Genomic DNA, 19,770 nt, shown 5'->3' with positions numbered 1-19,770 from the left:
AGGAAATCCACATATTCCTCGTTTTCCTCTTCCTTCTGGAGGAAGTATCTCACGGCCTCCACTCAATCTTTACAACAGGATTCCCCATAAAGCTGAACAACATCGATTGTTACTAACATATCTCCTTCTACCCAAGACTCACCTTCAATGCTTTTCAGCACGTCCAAGGTGTCTTGTAGATGGGATGGCACCTGCCGAAGCAGTGGCCCCTGAAGAGTAACTAGGCCCATTTTTTAATAATGAGGAATAATATCTTTAAATATTTTCCTGAATATTTTCTTTTATTTCTTTTTCTTTTTATTTCTAAGGAATAAATTAATAAAGTTTATCTTTTTAAGTAGCTCTAGGAAAGTCCATTCCATATAGGATACATTTGAAGAGTCTATCTAATTATTTAGCACCATCTAGTGGTACATTTGGGCGTCTTAGAGAATAGACGCACAGATGTCCAGAAAGATAAATACGTTACTTCCTGCTGAACGTACGCGTGGAACGCAAACAAAGGCACGCATGCGTGTTCACGTAGTATACGCGTGACACGCAGATGAATGTACGCATGCGTCATGACGTGGAGACGCAGGAAGTGACGCGGAAGCGGCGTGACAGGCGCATTACACGGAGCGAACGCCCGGTAGTTTAAAAGAACCAGAAGTGGGATCTTTTGTGCGCACGGAGCCTCAGAAGAAGCTTGCACTAAGCGAAACGGTCGTCAGGCGGACCGCTGCTCCCACATTGCCCCACGGTAAGAAGATCATATGGGTATCTGATAAATATCTGTGTTTATAATGGATGGAAGATTTTAACAATACCAATAAAACCAATGAAGATTTGCCTGGTGATAGTGCCGGAAATTTGTTTCTATGGTGAGAAGATTGAATGTTTGTTTTTTCATTTCCTGAGCACATCAAGGGCAGCATACCCTGAGCATCAGACCCTCAAAGGGCCTCATCCTAAGCAGTCCAGATAAAGCAGTGCCGGTCACTTTCTTCTACTAATATAAATAACTGCTTTTTCCAGCTGTCAAGCAAGCAGTATTTCGCTCTGTGCATAGAACTCTCAGTAATGAACATTCCGCATAGATCACCTGGCAGAACTAAACACGTCAGCACCAGTGATACGTTTCAGAACGTTAACCAGGGAGAGGAAAGATTTTACAATGGGCAAACACTGACTAAATAATCTATCTCAGCTTGGTGGATTTTATGTAGCTGAGACACTAATTACCACACCTTTGCATAAGTGAGGTTGCCTGCAAACCATGCACTGCTGGGGAGTCACAAGGACAGGTTTAAGAAACTCACAATAAGCAATTTTATTATTTTCACTACAATTCCTACTTAACTGTCCCTCAGAGGGGCTCACAATTGAATGCCTACCATAGCCCCATGTCTATATTGTGTAGTGTATGTATCATAGTCTGTATGTTTTTGGGATGTGGGAGGAAACTGGAGTTCCCGGAGGAAACGCATATAGACACGGGTGAACATACAAACTCTGTCCTTTGTTATAAGGTTACTGAATAGCCAATAAGATGCAAGTAATTCATAGATGTAGAATTATGCAACATTCTGGTTAGTTCACTTAAATTGCATATTTGCATAATTCTGCATAAACTCAGTTTTATTTGCATCTTATTAACCACTGACACATCTATAGCCTTTCATTTGTGAGGGATGTATATTATCTGGAGTATTCACACTGGCAGGGATGACCCACCTTGTATGGTAAGAAATGTATATTTATCATTCATTTCCTGTATGTGTAATTGGAGGAGGGTGGAAGTGCTGTGGATAAAGAAATCTGAGTTGGGAATTTTGCTTGTCCGAAGCCCTGCATAGCAGTGTGCTGATAGGTGCATTACTCATGTTTTACCACTAGGAGTCTCTCTCCTGGCTCAGTGCAGTGATAGTAGTCCTGTTTTGTCTTGCAGGGTGGATGTTGGAGTTACTGCTGGAAATTATAGAGGATAAATCCTCCTCACCTGATCTTCCACCTGGCCTTCAAATTCCTCTTTATCATTTCAAAGGTAAGTCAGACAAACCACGGCCTGGGAAAGCTCTCTGAAGGCCGGTGACACTGATATATAGACTGTAGAGTATTGTACCATGTCAGCCGTCAGTAAAAGCAAGAAGATTTGAATCAGGATGATGCTATTTACAGTGCTGCCCATAATTATTCATATCCCTGACAAATTTTGACTTAGTTACTTTTATTCAACCAGCAAGTAATTCTTCTGACGGAATATGTCTCCCAAAGGATAAGACTATGTACAAGAGGCATTATTGTGTGTGTGTGTGGGGGGGGGGGAGTAGAATCTCAGCTTTTATTTTCATTTGAGCAAAAAGTGTCCAGTCCAAAATTATTCATATCCATCTCAATAATCAATAGAAAAACCTCCATTGGCTATTATAGCGATCAAACACTTCCTATAATTGCAGACCCGCTTTTTGCATGTCTCCACAGGTATATTTGCCCATTCATCTTTAGCAATAAGCTCCAAATCATTCAAGTTGGAGGGTCTTCTTGCCATCACCCTGATCTTTAGCTCCCTCCACAGATTCTCATTTAGATTCATGTCAAGACTGTGGCTGGGCCACTTCAAAACGTTAATGCTGTTGTCTGCTAACCATCTCTTCACCACTTTTGTTGTGTGTTTTGGGTCATTGCCATGCTGAAATATCCACTGGTGCCCAAAGCCAAGTTTCTATGCAGACTGCCTGATGCTGTCGTTGAGAATTCTCATGTATTGTTTGTTTTGGTTTTTGTTTTTTTTCATGGTGCCATTTACATGATTAGGTTCCCTGGTCCATTGGCTGAAAAAACACCCCCAAAGCATTAGGTTCCCACTACCATGTTTGACAGTGGGTACGGTGTTCTTAGGGTTGAAGGATTCTCTTTTGTTACGCCAAATGAAGGAGGCATCATTGTGACTAAACATTTGAATTTTTGTTTCGTCTGACCATAACACAGAAGACCAGAAGTCTTCTTTGTCCAGATGAGCATTTGCAAAGCCCAAGTGAGCTTTTGTGTGCCTTATCTGGAGAAGTGGTGTCCTCCTTGGTCTGCATCTGTGGAACCCAGCAGTGTGCAGTGTCTGTTGGATTGTCTGCCTTGAGACATTGCCACCAGAAGTGCCCAGATTCACCAGGATGGCTTTGGTGGTGATCCTTGGATTGTTTTTCACCTCTCACTGTCCTCCTGGACAGCACAGGTGTCACTTTTGGCTTTCGACCATGTCCTCTGAGATTTTCTACAGTGTGGGACATCTTTTTAATAATACTTTGCATTGTAGCCACTGGAACTTTATAAATAGAGATGGCCCGAACGGTTCCCGGCTAACTTCCGTGATTCGCGATCGGGGAGAACCGCAAACTTATCCGGAAGTTTGATTTGCCCCCATAGTGCATCATTTGGGTCAACTTTGACCCTCTACATCACAGTCAGCAGGCACATTGTAGCCAATCAGGCTACACTCCGTCCTGGAGCCCCACCCCCTTATAAAAGACAGGCAGCGTCAGGCTTTTCACTCACTCGTGTACCTGCAGTAATTAGAGAAGGGAGAGCTGCTGTGCAGAGACCTATAGGGAAAGCTTACTTGGGCTCTTGTAGGCTTGTTAGCTTACTCCTTGCTGATTCTTATTGCTAAAAAAGCACCTCTCAACAGCTCTTTTGAGAGCCACGCTTGTTCTTGTGATCTTTTTTTTTGTGGCCCACTTGCATTATATACAGCCCTGTCAGTCAGTCGCAGCTGGCCTTTGGCCCTTTAGTGGTATAATTACTACTGTGCCAGGTGCACATTATAATACCCATCACTGCATATACCTACCTGTTCACTTCAGTGCACCCACCTATCTACGTGAGCGCAAGCAGTGTCACTGTGCCTGTCTAGTACCTGTCTGTGTGTGACAGGTACACATTATAATACCCATCACTGCATATACCTACCTGTTGTTCACAGTGCACCCACCTACCTAAGTGAGCGCACACAGTGTGATATTTAATACCACCAGTCACTGTACCTGTTCATTGTACGTGTGTGTGAGACAGGTGCACATTTGTAATACCCATCACTGCATATACCTACCTGTTGTGTTGAGTGCACCTACCTATGTGAGTTCGCGCAGTGGGATATACCACTCTGTGCATACCTGTTAACTGCACCTGTGTGACTGCACAATGTATTAGTCAAGTCAGTGCATACCTTTCACTTCATCCCCCCCGATATGGACAGAAAAGGTAGAGGAAAACCCAGAGGATGGCCACCCGGCAGCTTTGTGCGAGGTCGTGCTGATGTGATTTCGTGCGGCCCTGGACCAAAGTACAGTACTCAGAAGAAGGTACGTCCTATCAACTCCCAAGAGTGTCAGGACTAGAGATGGCCCGGACCTCCAATTTTCAGTTCGCGAACTTCTGCAAAAATTCGGTTTGCACAAACTTTTGCGAACCGCAATAGACTTTAATGGCGAGGCGAACTTTGAAAACTAGAAACTAGAAAATTAATGCTGGCCAGAAAAGTGATGGAAAAGATGTTTCACATGATCTAACACCTGAGGTTTTTTTTCAGTGACTACAAGAGGGAAAAGAGAAATTTCAAAAAGACCTTATAGTTTTTGAGAAAATCTATTTTAAAATTCTACTTCTGACCGTGGGGAAATTAAACGCCGCTGAATTTAGCGGTTAATGGCAAAGCTCCTTTAAAAGCTAGAAACACCAAAATTGCTGGGAGTGTTAAGAACAGTGGGAACAAGAGGAACATTAAAAAAAAAAAAAAAAAAAAAAAAAAACCTTTATACTTTTTGAGAAAATTGATTTTAAAGTTTCAAAGAAAAAAGAGCTGATTCATTAAAAGGAACTGGATCATTCATGAACCGTTAGTATAGCTTAGAATGCGTCCTGTGCAGGACGCATAGCTGCCGGCTCCCACTGTCTCTCCCCACCTACCTTCACCTGTCACCCTCACCTAGGTTGGCAGCCGGTGCCAGCCTAGGTGAGGGTGACAGGTGAAGGCAGGTGGGGAGAGACAGTGGGAGCCGGCAGCTATGCGTCCTAAAGGATGCATTCCCTGCTATGTGGGGGCGGCGGATATCTTCAATCAACTTATTTGAAGATTGCAAGATAAGAGGATACTGTATTCTTGGGATCATTTACCGAGGATATTAGCATGGGAATTTTTTTTTTTAAAGGTACAGTTAAGTATTTCTTGATTAAGAGCATTAAATGATTTTTTTCGTGGTTGTGCCTTTTTCCTTTAACCCTTTGTGGAAATGGGTAAGGGGTACTCTGTACCCCTATACTCATTTCTCTTGGGAGGGCATCTGGGTTCCCTTTCTTAAAGGGGACTCCCAGATGCCACCATGAACCCCCCCCCCCCCCCAGGGAGTCGTCGCCCCCACCTCCTGGTGCACCGGAGGTGGGGAAGAGTCCCTTGTACATGGATTGGACAAGGGCTCGGGGGCAGAGGGGAAGGCTTGGCCACCCCTCTCCCCTGGAGCCCCCCCCATACCATGGACCACGCGGGCTGGTATAGCTCAGGGTGCAAAGCCCCACGTGGCCGGGGCTCTGCATTCTGGCTATCCCAGCCTGCATGGGGACAACGGGTTACAGAGGCTCTGTAGGGGGGACCCCCCGTAATTATTTTTCAGATTTCCCACACTCGGCACATAAAAATAATCGAATTTTTTTTAAATCGATTTTCTCAAACTAGAAGGTCTTTTTGAAAAAAAAAGTTTACTCTTGTAGTCACTGCACTCCTCTACATACCCTGCAAATGTGGTGTGTTTACTATGTAAGGGGACTTTGCTATTAACCGCTAAATTCGGCAGGCATTAAAGTCTAATGGGAAAAAATGCGAACACAAACTTTTTGGAAAAAAAATTGTGGTTTGCTGCAAACGCGAACCACTGAAGTTCGCCGGCGAACCGTTCGGGCCATCTCTAGTCAGGATGTGGTTGACTATTTATTTTATTTATTTATTTAACATAGAACACCTTATCTTCCGCAACCACCAGCGCTACTACAAGCACCACATCCGCTGCATTTGACACTTCGCAGGATTTATTTGGTGGGGAAATCACTGATGCACAGCCATTATTGTTACAACAAGATGAAGGCGCTAAGCAAGTTACACCACCTCATATGTCTGAGTTAGGCGACACTATGGACGTAAGGTAGGAGGAGGAGGATGAAGTACCTGCTGTTGGTGCAGTTTATGAGGTGTCTGAGGCAAGCTAAGCTGGGCAGGATGATTGTGATAACGATGATACGGATGCCACGTGGGATCCTAAGAGACAAGGGCCTCAATTCAATAAGCTTGTTTCATGTCTTTAATATTTCTATAGTTATTACCATGGTGACGAGGCATGTATTATTCAGGAAACATTTTACCTCAGGCAAACCTAAAGATACCTCTTCTCTCTTTAAGTTAACTCTTCAATCCTTAAAATAACTCCAGAATTCTAACGTTCAAGACTGGCTGTTAACCTTGTGTGAAAATAACTATAGAGGAGGTAACATAAGGAATGACGAGATAAGAACTCTCTCACTGTGTGGTGGTACGTTTTCTCTTGCCTTATTATCTCAACCATGATCTTAGTGAATTGAGGCCAAGATGACCAAGGGGACAGTTCAGAGGGGGAGTCAGAGAGGAGTAGGAGGAGACTAGTTACTGAAAGATGCTCATCATCAAACAGCTGGTGGCAGTGTCCAGCGCCATGTATCGCCACCTATGGACAGCCAGCCAACATGCCCTTCAACGTCAGCTGCTGATGCCACCATAGTGCCATTACCCCAGTGGGGGGCTCAGCGGTTTGGAAATGTTTTATGTGTCTGCCTCAGATCAGAGCAATGCCATCTGTTCTCTCTACCTCCAAAAATTGAGCCGTGGAAAGGCCAACACCCACGTAGGGACAACTGCCTTACAAAGGCACATGCAGAAAAGGCACAAACTGCAATGGGAAGAGCACCTGAGCAAAAGCAGCACACAAAAGAAAAGCCACCCTCCTCCTACCCTTCCTCCTTCAGGTGCAGCATCTTCAGCCGCTTTCTCCCTTGCACCTTCACAGCCCCCCTCCTCCACTCTGCCTCTGACCTTGAGCGGTTCCTGCTCCTCTGCCCACAGCAGCCAGGTGTCTGTGAAGGAAATCTTTGAGCAGAAGAAGCCAATTTCTGCCAGTCACCCCCTTGCCCGCCATCTGACAGCTGGCTTGGCGGAACTGTTAGCTCGCCAGCTGTTACCCTACCAGCTGGTGGACTCTGAGGCCTTCCGTAAATTTGTGGCCATTGGGACACTGCAGTGGAAGATACCAGGCCGCAATTATTACTCTAAAAAAGCGATACTCAAACTGTACCGTGAAGTTGAGAGGCAAGTGCTGTCATCTCTGGCACACAGCGGTGGGTCAAGGGTCCACCTGACCATGGATGCCTGTAATGAGAAAAAAAGACTGTGATTCAAGATTGGTAATCTATGTGGCTACATGTCCCTGCAAGACCCAATACGTAGGACACACAAGCCAGCAACTACGGGACAGAATTGGACAACACAGACGGAACATCCTTAAGGGGCTGGCCACACACAGTTTGTCGAGACATTTTGACCTAGTCCACAACAGAAATGTCACTGAAGTCTCCTTTATAGCATTAGAACATATCAATCCCATAACAACCAATGCGATCCAAACACTCAAAAACAGAGAGATGTTCTGGATCCAAACCCTGAAAACCTTGCTACCATTGGGACTAAATGAACAATTAGAAAAAACCTTTTAGTAGAATTGGTTATCTGTCCCATCATTCCCAGCCACAAATTCTGGTTATATAATATATGGATACATATATCACAGATTTTAATTTATTGCACCACTATCCATCCTGAAACAGACATCAGAGGATAATTCGATCTCATAAACCCACTGCAGAGGGTCCTATCATTCTACCATAATAACTATCTGTGTGTATATACACACACCTCATCTATATCTGTTAGTTGCCGCTCTCTTTTTATATCTTTGTTTTATTATCTGTTTTTTCCAATTCACGATCTTATCTTCTCATTATATTATTATTACAAATATTCTTTATTGAATATTGAATATCAATTTTAACCCTCAACTGATTTAAATATTACAATTATTATATGTAGCATCTGATTATAATTGTTTTAAATATTGATTTAAAGGGATACTGTAGGGGGGTCGGGGGAAAATGAGTTGAACTTACCCGGGGCTTCTAATGGTCCCCCGCAGACATCCTGTGTTGGCGCAGCCACTCACCGATGCTCCGGCCCCGCCTCCAATTCACTTCTGGAATTTCTGACTTTAAAGTCAGAAAACCACTGCGCCTGCGTTTCCATGTCCTCACTCCCGCTGATGTCACCAGGAGTGTACTGCGCAGACACAGACCATACTGGGCCTGCGCTGTGCGCTCTTGGTGACATCAGCGGGATCGAGAACACGGCAACGCAGACTCAGTGGTTTTCTGACTTTAAAGTCAGAAATTCTAGAAGTGAACTGGAGGCGGGGCCGGAGCATCGGTGAGTGGCTGCGCCAACACAGGATGTCTGCGGGGGACCATTAGAAGCCCCAGGTAAGTTCAACTCATTTTCCCCCGACCCCCCCCCCCCTACAGTATCCCTTTAACATCTGTTGCCCTGTATTTATCCTCTAGAGTAGCAATATAGAATTACACCACTAGAGGGGGTGATAATACCCCATGCACATATAGGCTCCTTAAAGTACATGTTCATCCATTGTTTACCCATTAATTAATTTTATTAATTATTTACATTACCCATGTTCATCACAAATCTTCCCCATTAATATGGTTATTTCCATCACATGCGCTTTTACCTCCTAGTCCACAATTTACTAAGAGATGGATGGTTCAAGATCCAGTCTCAACAATACCCTCCTCTCCGCTTAACAGCGGAATCTAGACCATAATAAACATGGCGGCGCAGGCCCTATGCCCTCAGATGATGCACTTCCACCTGAAGCCAGAAACCAATAGGCTGGCGGCGGATAGCGTCATTCTTCACGTACGGCGAACCCCGCCCACCCACACCTGCCGTTTGATCGTATTGGGGAAAGTATATAGTAGCTGGCGTGGCGTCCATCCGCAACAGAGGCGCCACGCCAGTACGGACTACTACTGAGGTAAGAGATTTCTGTATTATCTATCTAATTCATGTACCCAATAATTAACATACCATATCTATATTACATCTATTAAAGATAACATGGGGCACACGTCTTATAGCTAAGCGCATGGGTAGGTGGATTACAGCATAGCATGACATGTAAAGGCATTTCCATCTTGCTTCCTATGTCAATGAGTATATTTATGTGTATATATATAGAGATGGATATATCTACATCCAGGTTATTATAGGGTTATGCTGGTTAATAGGGGTCCTGAATAGGGTCCCCTTGCCTCTTCCGCCCCCTTCCTTCCTCCCCCTATCCCCTGTCTTTACCTTTATCCTTACACTTCTGAAGCCCGCACCCCCGCCCCTTCCCCATCCCAATCCCTGGTCCCATCACCCTAATCAGTTGTTTCTGAAAGGACCTTGTAAATGTGCTTTTTATTATGATTTTTTAGAAAATGCTAAATGACAAATATGACTGTGTTTGATTTCTACCAATCATATGTTCTCAAGGCAGACTAATTTTATGGTCTATTAGCTACTGACAAGCCAAGTTGACTTGATTCGTTTTTATATATTTTTATATGCTAATCTGATGTGCTGATCTTTATTATTGGTTCTATAATGAGGAATATTTGTCGTTTATTTTGTATTTTTATTTTATTTTTATGTCACATGGGTTTCTTTTTATGTTTTTTTTTATTCCAGTTGCTCCTGTTTGTATGTGCTTTGCCTGAGGAAGCGGGCTTGTGTCCCGTGAAACGCGTTGCAAACTAATTGTTGTTTTGGAGTACTAAATTGATTAAATTTATATTATTAACCATACAAGTGGTCCCCCCCCCCCCTTTTTTTCGTTGGGGGTAGGCAAGTCCACCACTGCCACCCACATTTTAATTGTTTTTAATTGGAGTATAATTTTTATTCTATTGGCGCCTCTGTTTTTTTTTTCTCATTATGTGATATCCACCTGGTGGACGGGTGTGGACACCCTTTCCTTTTCTACGCAGAGAGCGACTCTTAGCCTGAGCGGGGACAGGTCTAATTTCCCCGTCTGTGATACAAGTGGTTGCCTGACCCGGCAACCCATACTTGTGAGTATAATTTACTATCTAATTTATACGACAATTAAATCAACAATAATACACTATTGGGGGCTCTCGATTTTTCCTTTCTCCCTTCTTCATGGATGCCTGGTCTGCCAAGCAAGGTCAGGGCATGTACATTACTTACAAAGCCCATTGGGTCAACCTGGTGACTGCTGGCTGTGCAGCGAAACAACTTGTGACACCTCCACGGCTTGCAGACAGGCCTCCTACCACCTCCTCTCCTCCTGCTACATCCTCTTCGCTGTCATCATCATCCTCCTACTTGGCAGAATGGCAGTTCAACTCTGCTGGTGCTGTGATCTCCTCTCCAGCTACCCAACCCAAACTCCCCAGGGCCTATGCTGCATATCAGGTATGACTGTGTCATGCCATCTTAGACATGTCTTGCCTCAAAGCAGAGAGTCACACTGGAGCAGCTCTCCTGGCTGCTCTTAGCAAACAGGTGGATCACTGGCTGAGCCCGCACCAGCTGGAAATCGGCAACGTGGTGTGTGACAATGGCAGCAATCTCATTTCCGCTTTGAATTTAGGAAAGCTGACACATGTACCCTGCATGGCACATGTGCTTAATCTACTCATTTAAAGATTTGTGTCAAAGTACCTAGGCTTAGAGGATGTCCTGAAGCAGGCCAGGAAGTTGTGTGGGCATTTCAGGCAGTCTTACATGGCCATGGCACACTTTGCCGATATTCAGCGGAGAAACAAGTTGCCGGTGAGGCTCTTGATTTGCGATAGAACGACTCGCTGGAATTCAACCCTCCTTATGTTCTCTTGCCTGCAAGAGCAGGATAAAGCCGTCAACCAGTACCTCCAGGGGCGTAGCAATAGGGGGTGCAGAGGTAGCGACCGCATCGGGGCCCTTGGGCCAGAGGGGCCCTGAAGGGCCCCCCCACAACTACAGTATTACCTCTCTATTGGTCCTGTGCTCATAATAATCACTTCTATAGATACTTTGAATAGTGGTAATCATTAACAAACTGTTCCACATCCCCTTCTTGCACCTCTGACACTGTAGTTGCCATTGGCAGGTTTTGGTGTGCCGTATCAATTGTAGAGTTGGGCCGAACCTCCGATTTTAGGTTCGCGAACCTGGTTCGCGAACTTCCGCGGAAGGTTCGGTTCGCGTTAAAGTTCGCGAACCGCAATAGACTTCAATGGGGATGCGAACTTTGAAAAAAAAAAAATAATTATGCTGGCCACAAAAGTGATGGAGAAGATGTTTCAAAGGGTCTAACACCTGGAGGGGGGCATGGCGGAGTGGGATACATGCCAAAAGTCCCCGGGAAAAATCTGGATTTGACGCAAAGCAGCGTTTTAAGGGCAGAAATCACATTGAATGCTAAATGACAGGCCTAAAGTGCTTTCAAACATCTTGCATGTGTATACATCAATCAGGTAGTGTAATTAAGGTACTGCTTCACACTGACACACCAAACTCACCATGTAACGCAGCGCAAACAGCTGTTTGTGTAGTGACGGCCATGCTGGACTGGTGCGCACCATGGCGAGAGTGCAGGTTTTGGTGGCTTTACAGCCCATATGGTCGCCTGGCTGATGTAGCTGAATGACAGAACAGTGACTGTCCAGCTGATCAAATTTGGTCTGACCACAATGAGGCAACGACCTTATTATCGTGGGTGTGCCTCCCGAGACACTCATCTAGGCGCCGGTCATTGCTTCATTGTGATACGCAAGCCCCTTCACCACGGCAAGGTAATGATCACGAAGGGGAATGGGCGCATGTACATGCCTTTTCTTTTGTTGTTGCAGCTGCCCGCAGTGCAGCCAGAAAAATTAGGCAGTCATGTACACGCACCCGAAAAATTATTACAGCGGCCGCTGCTAGCAGCGGCCTAAAAAATTCAGCAATCCGCCTGGAGTCCCGGACCCTGTTGGTGGTGGCGGAGAAGGTAGTCAAGCGGCCTGCAGGCAGACATGCTGTGTGGAGGGACTGGGAGCGACTTAGTCTTCTTGGGGCAGGCCAGGCAGCCAGTCACACGGCGTGCAGGCAGAGATGCTGTGTGTGCGGGGACTGACTTAGTCTTGGGGCGGGCAGCAGCCCTCCGGGATCCATGCCTCATTCATTTTGATAAAGGTGAGGTACTTAACACTTTTGTGACTTAGGCGACTTCTCTTCTCTGTGACAATGCCTCCAGCTGCGCTGAAGGTCCTTTCTGACAGGACGCTTGCGGCAGGGCAGGAGAGAAGTTGGATGGCAAATTGGGACAGTTCTGGCCACAGGTCAAGCCTGCGCACCCAGTAGTTCAAGGGTTCCTCATCGCTGTTCACAGCAGTGTCTACATCCACACTTAAGGCCAGGTAGTCGGCTACCTGTCGTTCCAGGCGTTGGTGGAGGGTGGATCCGGAAGGGCTACGGCGAGGCGTTGGACTAAAGAACGTCCGCATGTCCGACATCACCATGAGATCGCTGGAGCGTCCTGTCTTTGACTGCGTGGACACGGGAGGAGGATTAGTGGCAGTGGTACCTTGCTGGCGTTGTGCCGTCACATCACCCTTAAAGGCATTGTAAAGCATAGTTGACAGCTGGTTCTGCATGTGCTGCATCCTTTCCACCTTCCGGTGAGTTGGTAACAGGTCCGTCACTTTGTGCCTGTACCGAGGGTCTAGTAGTGTGGCCACCCAGTACAGCTCATTCCCCTTGAGGTTTTTTATACGGGGGTCCCTCAACAGGCAGGACAGCATAAAAGACGACATCTGCACAAAGTCGGATCCAGTACCCTCCATCTCCTCTTGCTCTTCCTCAGTGACGTCAGGTAAGTCAACCTCCTCCCCCCAGCCGCGAACAATACCACGGGAAGGTTGAGCAGCACAAGCCCCTTGCGATGCCTGCTGAGGTTGTTCTCCTGCCGCTGTCCCCTCCTCCTCCTCCTCCTCCTCCCCCCAAAGAAACACCTTGCTCATCATCCTCTGAGTCTGACTCGTCTTCTGCACACGACTTCTCTTCTTCCTCCTCCTCCCCCCTCTGTGCTGCCGCAGGTGTTGAGGAAACAGCTGGGTCTGATGAAAATTGGTCCCATGCCTGTTCCTGCCGTAACGGTTCCTGGTCACGCTCATTCACAGCTTCATCCGCCACTCTACGCACAGCACGCTCCAAGAAGTAAGCGTAGGGAATTAAGTCGCTGATGGTGCCCTCACTGCGGCTCACCAGGTTGGTCACCTCCTCAAACGGCCGCATGAGCCTGCATGCATTTTCCATCAGTGTCCAGTTGTCGGGCCAGAACATCCCCATCTTCCCAGACTGTTTCATTCTACTGTAGTTGTAGAGGTAGTGGGTCACGGCTTTCTTCTGTTCTAGCAGGCGGGAGAACATGAGCAGGGTCGAGTTCCAGCGAGTCGGGCTACCGCAAATGAGGCGTCTCACCGGCATGTTGTTTTTGCGCTGAATTTCTGCAAATCGTGCCATGGCTGTGTAAGACCGCCTCAAATGCCCACAGAACTTCCTGGCCTGCTTCAGGACATTCGCTAAGCCAGGGTACTTTGCCACAAATCTTTGAACCACTAGATTCATGACATGTGCCATGCAGGGTATGTGTGTCAGCTTCCCCATATGCAAAGCGGCAAGCAGATTGCTGCCGTTGTCGCACACCACGTTGCCTATCTCCAGGTGGTGCGGGGTCAGCCACTCATCCACCTGTTTCTTAAGAGCAGCCAGGAGAGCTGCTCCAGTGTGACTCTCCGCTTTGAGACAAGACATGTCTAAGATGGCGTGACAGCGTCGTACCTGGAATGCAGCATAGGCCCTGCGGAGCTGGGGCTGTGTAGCTGGAGAGGAGAACTGCCACTCAGCCAAGGAGGAGGAGGACAGCGAAGAGCATGTAGCAGGAGGAGAGGAGGTGGCAGGAGGCCTGCCTGCAAGCCGTGGAGGTGTCACAATTTGGTCCGCTGCGCCCTGCTTGCCATCGTTCACCCAATGGGCTGTGTAGGTAATGTAGCGGCCCTGCCCGTGCTTGGCAGACCAGGCATCCGTGGTCAGGTGTACCCTTGACCCAACGCTCTTCGCAAGAGATGACACCACTTGCCTCTCAACTTCACGGTGCAGTTGGGATATGGCCTTTCTCGAAAAATAAGTGCGGCCTGGCATCTTCCACTGCGGTGTTCCGATGGCCACAAATTTACGGAAGGCCTCAGAGTCCACCAGCCGGTATGGTAACAGCTGCCGAGCTAACAGTTCCGCCACGCCAGCTGTCAGACGCCGGGCAAGGGGGTGACTGGCCGAAATTGGCTTCTTCCGCTCAAACATTTCCTTCACGGACACCTGACTGCTGCTGTGGGCAGAGGAGCAGGAACCGCTCAAGGGCAGAGGCGGAGTGGAGGAGGGTGCCTGTGAAGGTGGAAGGGAGAAAGTGGCAGAAGCAGATAATGCACCTGATGGAGGAGGAAGAGGAGAAGGAGGGTGGCTTTGCTTTTGTGTGCTGCTGCTGCTTTTGCTCAGGTGGCCATCCCATTGCTGTTTGTGCCTTTTCTCCAGGTGCCTTCGTAAGGCACTTGTCCCTACGTGAGTGTTGGCCTTTCCACGGCTCAATTTTTGTTGGCAGAGCGAACAGATGGCTTTGGTCCGATCTGAGGCACACACATTAAAAAATTTCCACACCGCTGAGCCACCCTGGGATGTGGGCACTATGGGGACCTCAGCAGCTAATGCTGAAGGGCAAGTTGGCTGGCTGTACATAGGTGGCGATACATGGTGCCGGACTCTGCCACCAGCTGTTTCTGACGAAGAGCTGCCCCAGCTTCTTTCAGCAACTTCTCTCCTCCTACTACTCTCTGACTCCCCCTCTGAACTGTCCCCCTCTTCATCTCCTCTATTGGGAACATACAGAGGATCCCTATTACCGTCATCATCGTAGTCATCCTGCCCAGCTTCGCTTGCCTCAGACAAATCCAAACTTGCACCATCAGTAGGTCCTTCATCCTCCTGACACGTTACATCCATAGTGTTGCCGCGTAACTCAGACATATTAGCTGGTGAAAATTCATCTGGCTGTAACAACAATGGCTGTGCATCAGTGATTTCAACACTAAATAATTCTTGCGAAGTGTCAAATGCAGCGGAAGTGGTGCTAGTAGTAGCGCTGGTGGCTGAGCAAGATGAGGTGTTCTGTGTCGCTAAATACTCAACCACGTCCTGACAATCTTGGGAGGTGATGGGACGTGCCTTCTTCCGAGCACTGTACTGTGGGCCAGGTCCACACGAAATTACATTTACACGACCTCGCGCAGACCTGCCGGGTGGCCTTCCTCTGGCTCTGGCACTACCTCTTCCTCTACCTGTTTTGTCCATATCGGGTATGCACGGAGTGGTATATCACACTGCGTGCACTCACGTAGGTAGGTGGGTTCACTTAACTGCACAGGTATGCGCACTGATGCGGTGGGTTCACTAAACAGAACAGGTATACAGTGGTGGGTTCACAGAACAGGTATGCAGTGGCAGGTTCACTGAACACAACAGGTATGCAGTGGCGGGTTCACTGAACAGGTATACAGTGGCGGGTTCACTGAACAGGTATGCAGTGGCGGGTTCACTGAACAGGTATGCAGTGGCGGGTTCACTGAACAGGTATGCAGTGGCGGGTTCACTGAACAGGTATACAGTGGCGGGTCCACTGAACAGAACAGGTATGCAGTGGCGGGTTCACTAAACAGAAAAGGTATACAGTGGCGGGTTCACTAAACAGAACAGGTATACAGTGGCGGGTTCACAGAACAGGTATGCAGTGGCGGGTTCACTGAACAGGTATACAGTGGCGGGTCCACTGAACAGAACAGGTATGCAGTGGCGGGTTCACTAAACAGAACAGGTATGCAGTGGCGGGTTCACTAAACAGAACAGGTATACAGTGGCGGGTTCACTAAACAGAACAGGTATACAGTGGCGGGTTCACTAAACAGAACAGGTATACAGTGGCGGGTTCACAGAACAGGTATACAGTGGCGGGTTCACAGAACAGGTATGCAGTGGCGGGTTCACTGAACAGGTATACAGTGGCGGGTCCACTGAACAGAACAGGTATGCAGTGGCGGGTTCACTAAACAGAACAGGTATACAGTGGCGGGTTCACTGAACAGGTATACAGTGGCGGGTTCACTGAACAGGTATACAGTGGCGGGTCCACTGAACAGAACAGGTATGCAGTGGCGGGTTCACTAAACAGAACAGGTATGCAGTGGCGGGTTCACTAAACAGAACAGGTATACAGTGGCGGGTTCACTAAACAGAACAGGTATACAGTGGCGGGTTCACAGAACAGGTATGCAGTGGCGGGTTCACTGAACAGGTATACAGTGGCGGGTCCACTGAACAGAACAGGTATGCAGTGGCGGGTTCACTAAACAGAACAGGTATACAGTGGCGGGTTCACTGAACAGGTATACAGTGGCGGGTCCACTGAACAGAACAGGTATGCAGTGGCGGGTTCACTAAACAGAACAGGTATACAGTGGCGGGTTCACAGAACAGGTATGCAGTGGCAGGTTCACTGAACAGGTATGCAGTGGCGGGTTCACTGAACAGGTATACAGTGGCGGGTCCACTGAACAGAACAGGTATGCAGTGGCGGGTTCACTAAACAGAACAGGTATACAGTGGCGGGTTCACAGAACAGGTATGCAGTGGCAGGTTCACTGAACACAACAGGTATGCAGTGGCGGGTTCACTGAACAGGTATACAGTGGCGGGTCCACTGAACAGAACGGGTATGCAGTGGCGGGTTCACTAAACAGAACAGGTATACAGTGGCGGGTTCACTAAACAGAACAGGTATACAGTGGCGGCTTCACAGAACAGGTATGCAGTGGCAGGTTCACTGAACACAACAGGTATGCAGTGGCGGGTTCACTGAACAGGTATACAGTGGCGGGTCCACTGAACAGAACAGGTATACAGTGGCGGGTTCACTAAACAGGTATACAGTGGCGGGTCCACTGAACAGAACAGGTATGCAGTGGCGGGTTCACTGAACAGGTATACAGTGGCGGGTCCACTGAACAGAACAGGTATGCAGTGGCGGGTTCACTGAACAGGTATACAGTGGCGGGTCCACTGAACAGAACAGGTATGCAGTGGCGGGTTCACTGAACAGGTATGCAGTGGTGGGTTCACTGAACAGGTATGCAGTGGTGGGTTCACAGCACAGGTATGCAGTGGTGGGTTCACAGCACAGGTATGCAGTGGTGGGTTCACAGCACAGGTATACAGTGGCGGGTTCACAGAACAGGTATGCAGTGGCAGGTTCACTGAACACAACAGGTATGCAGTGGCGGGTTCACTGAACAGGTATACAGTGGCGGGTCCACTGAACAGAACAGGTATGCAGTGGCGGGTTCACTAAACAGAACAGGTATACAGTGGCGGGTTCACAGAACAGGTATGCAGTGGCGGGTTCACTGAACAGAACGGGTATGCAGTGGCGGGTTCACTAAACAGAACAGGTATACAGTGGCGGGTTCACTAAACAGAACAGGTATACAGTGGCGGCTTCACAGAACAGGTATGCAGTGGCAGGTTCACTGAACACAACAGGTATGCAGTGGCGGGTTCACTGAACAGGTATACAGTGGCGGGTCCACTGAACAGAACAGGTATACAGTGGCGGGTTCACTGAACAGGTATACAGTGGCGGGTCCACTGAACAGAACAGGTATGCAGTGGCGGGTTCACTGAACAGGTATACAGTGGCGGGTCCACTGAACAGAACAGGTATGCAGTGGCGGGTTCACTGAACAGGTATACAGTGGCGGGTCCACTGAACAGAACAGGTATGCAGTGGCGGGTTCACTGAACAGGTATGCAGTGGCGGGTTCACAGCACAGGTATGCAGTGGCGGGTTCACAGCACAGGTATGCAGTGGCGGGTTCACTGAACAGGTATGCAGTGGCGGGTTCACTGAACAGGTATGCAGTGGCGGGTTCACTTAACAGGTATGCAGTGGCGGGTTCACTGAACAGGTATGCAGTGGTGGGTTCACAGAACAGGTATGCAGTGGTGGGTTCACAGCACAGGTATGCAGTGGTGGGTTCAATGAACAGGTATGCAGTGGCGGGTTCACTGAACAGGTATGCAGTGGCAGGTTCACTGAACAGGTATGCAGTGGCAGGTTCACTGAACAGGTATGCAGTGGCAGGTTCACTGAACAGGTATGCAGTGGCAGGTTCACTGAACAGGTATGCAGTGGTGGGTTCACAGCACAGGTATGCAGTGGTGGGTTCACAGCACAGGTATGCAGTGGTGGGTTCACAGCACAGGTATGCAGTGGTGGGTTCACAGCACAGGTATGCAGTGGTGGGTTCACAGAACAGGTATGCAGCCAGACAGGAACAAGTTAAGCCTAACTAATCTTTCCCTGAGAGACAGTCTGCAGCAGCTCGCCCTACTCTCACTAACGCAGGCAGCACACGAGTGACCGTAATGGCCGCCGCTGCCTGCCTTATATAAGGGGGGGGTGGGGCTCCAGGGGCTAGTGTAGCCTAATTGGCTACACTGGGCCTGCTGACTGTGATGTAGAGGGTCAAAGTTGACCCTCCATGTGCATTATGGGGCGATCCGAACTTCCGCAAAGGTTCGCCTGCGGGACGCGAACGCGAACCACTGAAGTTCGCATGGAACCGTTCGCAGGCGAACCGTTCGGCCCAACTCTAATCAATTGTTATGTATAGAGTGCTTGGTGGGGCCCCATTGGAAAACTTGCATCGGGGCCCAGAGCTCATTAGCTACGCCACTGAGTACCTCTTCTGGGGAGATGGGGATGTTCTGGCCCAACAACTGGACACTGATGCAAAATGCATGCAGGCTCATGCGGCCGTTTGAGGAGGTGACCAACCTGGTGAGTCGCAGTGAAGGCACCATCAGCGACTTGATCCCGTACACTTACTTCCTGGAGCGTGCCATGCGTAGAGTGGTGGATCAAGCTGTGGAGGAGTGTGAAGAGGAACAGTTATGGCAAGAACAGTTGTGGGAGCAATTTACATCAGAATCAGATGTTTCCTCAACACCTGCGGCAGCACAGAGGGGGAGGAGGAGGAAGAGTCGTGTGGGGAAGAGGATTCTGATGAGGAAGGTGTTTGTTAGGAGGAGGAGGAGGCGGCGGCAGAAGAACTGCAGCAGGCGTCACAGGGGGCTTGTGCTGCTCGACATTCCCGTGGTATTGTTCATGGCTGGAGGGAGGAGGAGGACTTACCTGACGTTGCTGAGGAAGAGCAAGAGGAGATGGACAGTACGTCTAGGTCCAACTTTGTGCAGATGGCATCTTTCATGCTGTTGAGGGACCCCCGTATAAAAAAAACTAAGGGGAATGAGCTGTACTGGGTGGCCACGCTACTAGACCCTCGGTATAGACACAAAGTGGCAGAGACGTTTCCAAATCACCAGAAGGCAGAAAGGATGCAGCACTTGCAGAACAAGCTGGCAACTATGCTTTACAATGCGTATAAGGGTGATGTCACAGCATAACGCAATAAAGGTACCACTGCCAATCCTTCTCCCAGGTTCACGCAGGCAAGGACAGG

The 19,770-nt window shown here is 48.3% G+C and overlaps 1 protein-coding gene across 1 annotated transcript in view; it reads right to left on the bottom strand.

The window, feature by feature from the left end:
- The window catches only part of LOC137564372 (hepatitis A virus cellular receptor 1 homolog), a 254,170-nt gene that overhangs the window by 96,508 nt on the left and 137,892 nt on the right, over positions 1-19,770 (bottom strand). Inside the window, exon 3 of the mRNA XM_068278157.1 lies at positions 7,347-7,420. Coding sequence (XP_068134258.1) covers positions 7,347-7,420 — 74 coding nt within the window. The remainder of the gene's footprint in view (positions 1-7,346; positions 7,421-19,770) is intronic.

The sequence above is a fragment of the Hyperolius riggenbachi genome, chromosome 3 (assembly GCF_040937935.1).
Source record: "Hyperolius riggenbachi isolate aHypRig1 chromosome 3, aHypRig1.pri, whole genome shotgun sequence".
NCBI lineage: Eukaryota > Metazoa > Chordata > Amphibia > Anura > Hyperoliidae > Hyperolius > Hyperolius riggenbachi.
The sequence above is the reverse complement of the archived record's forward strand: the minus strand, read 5'-3'. Positions and strand labels throughout refer to the sequence as shown.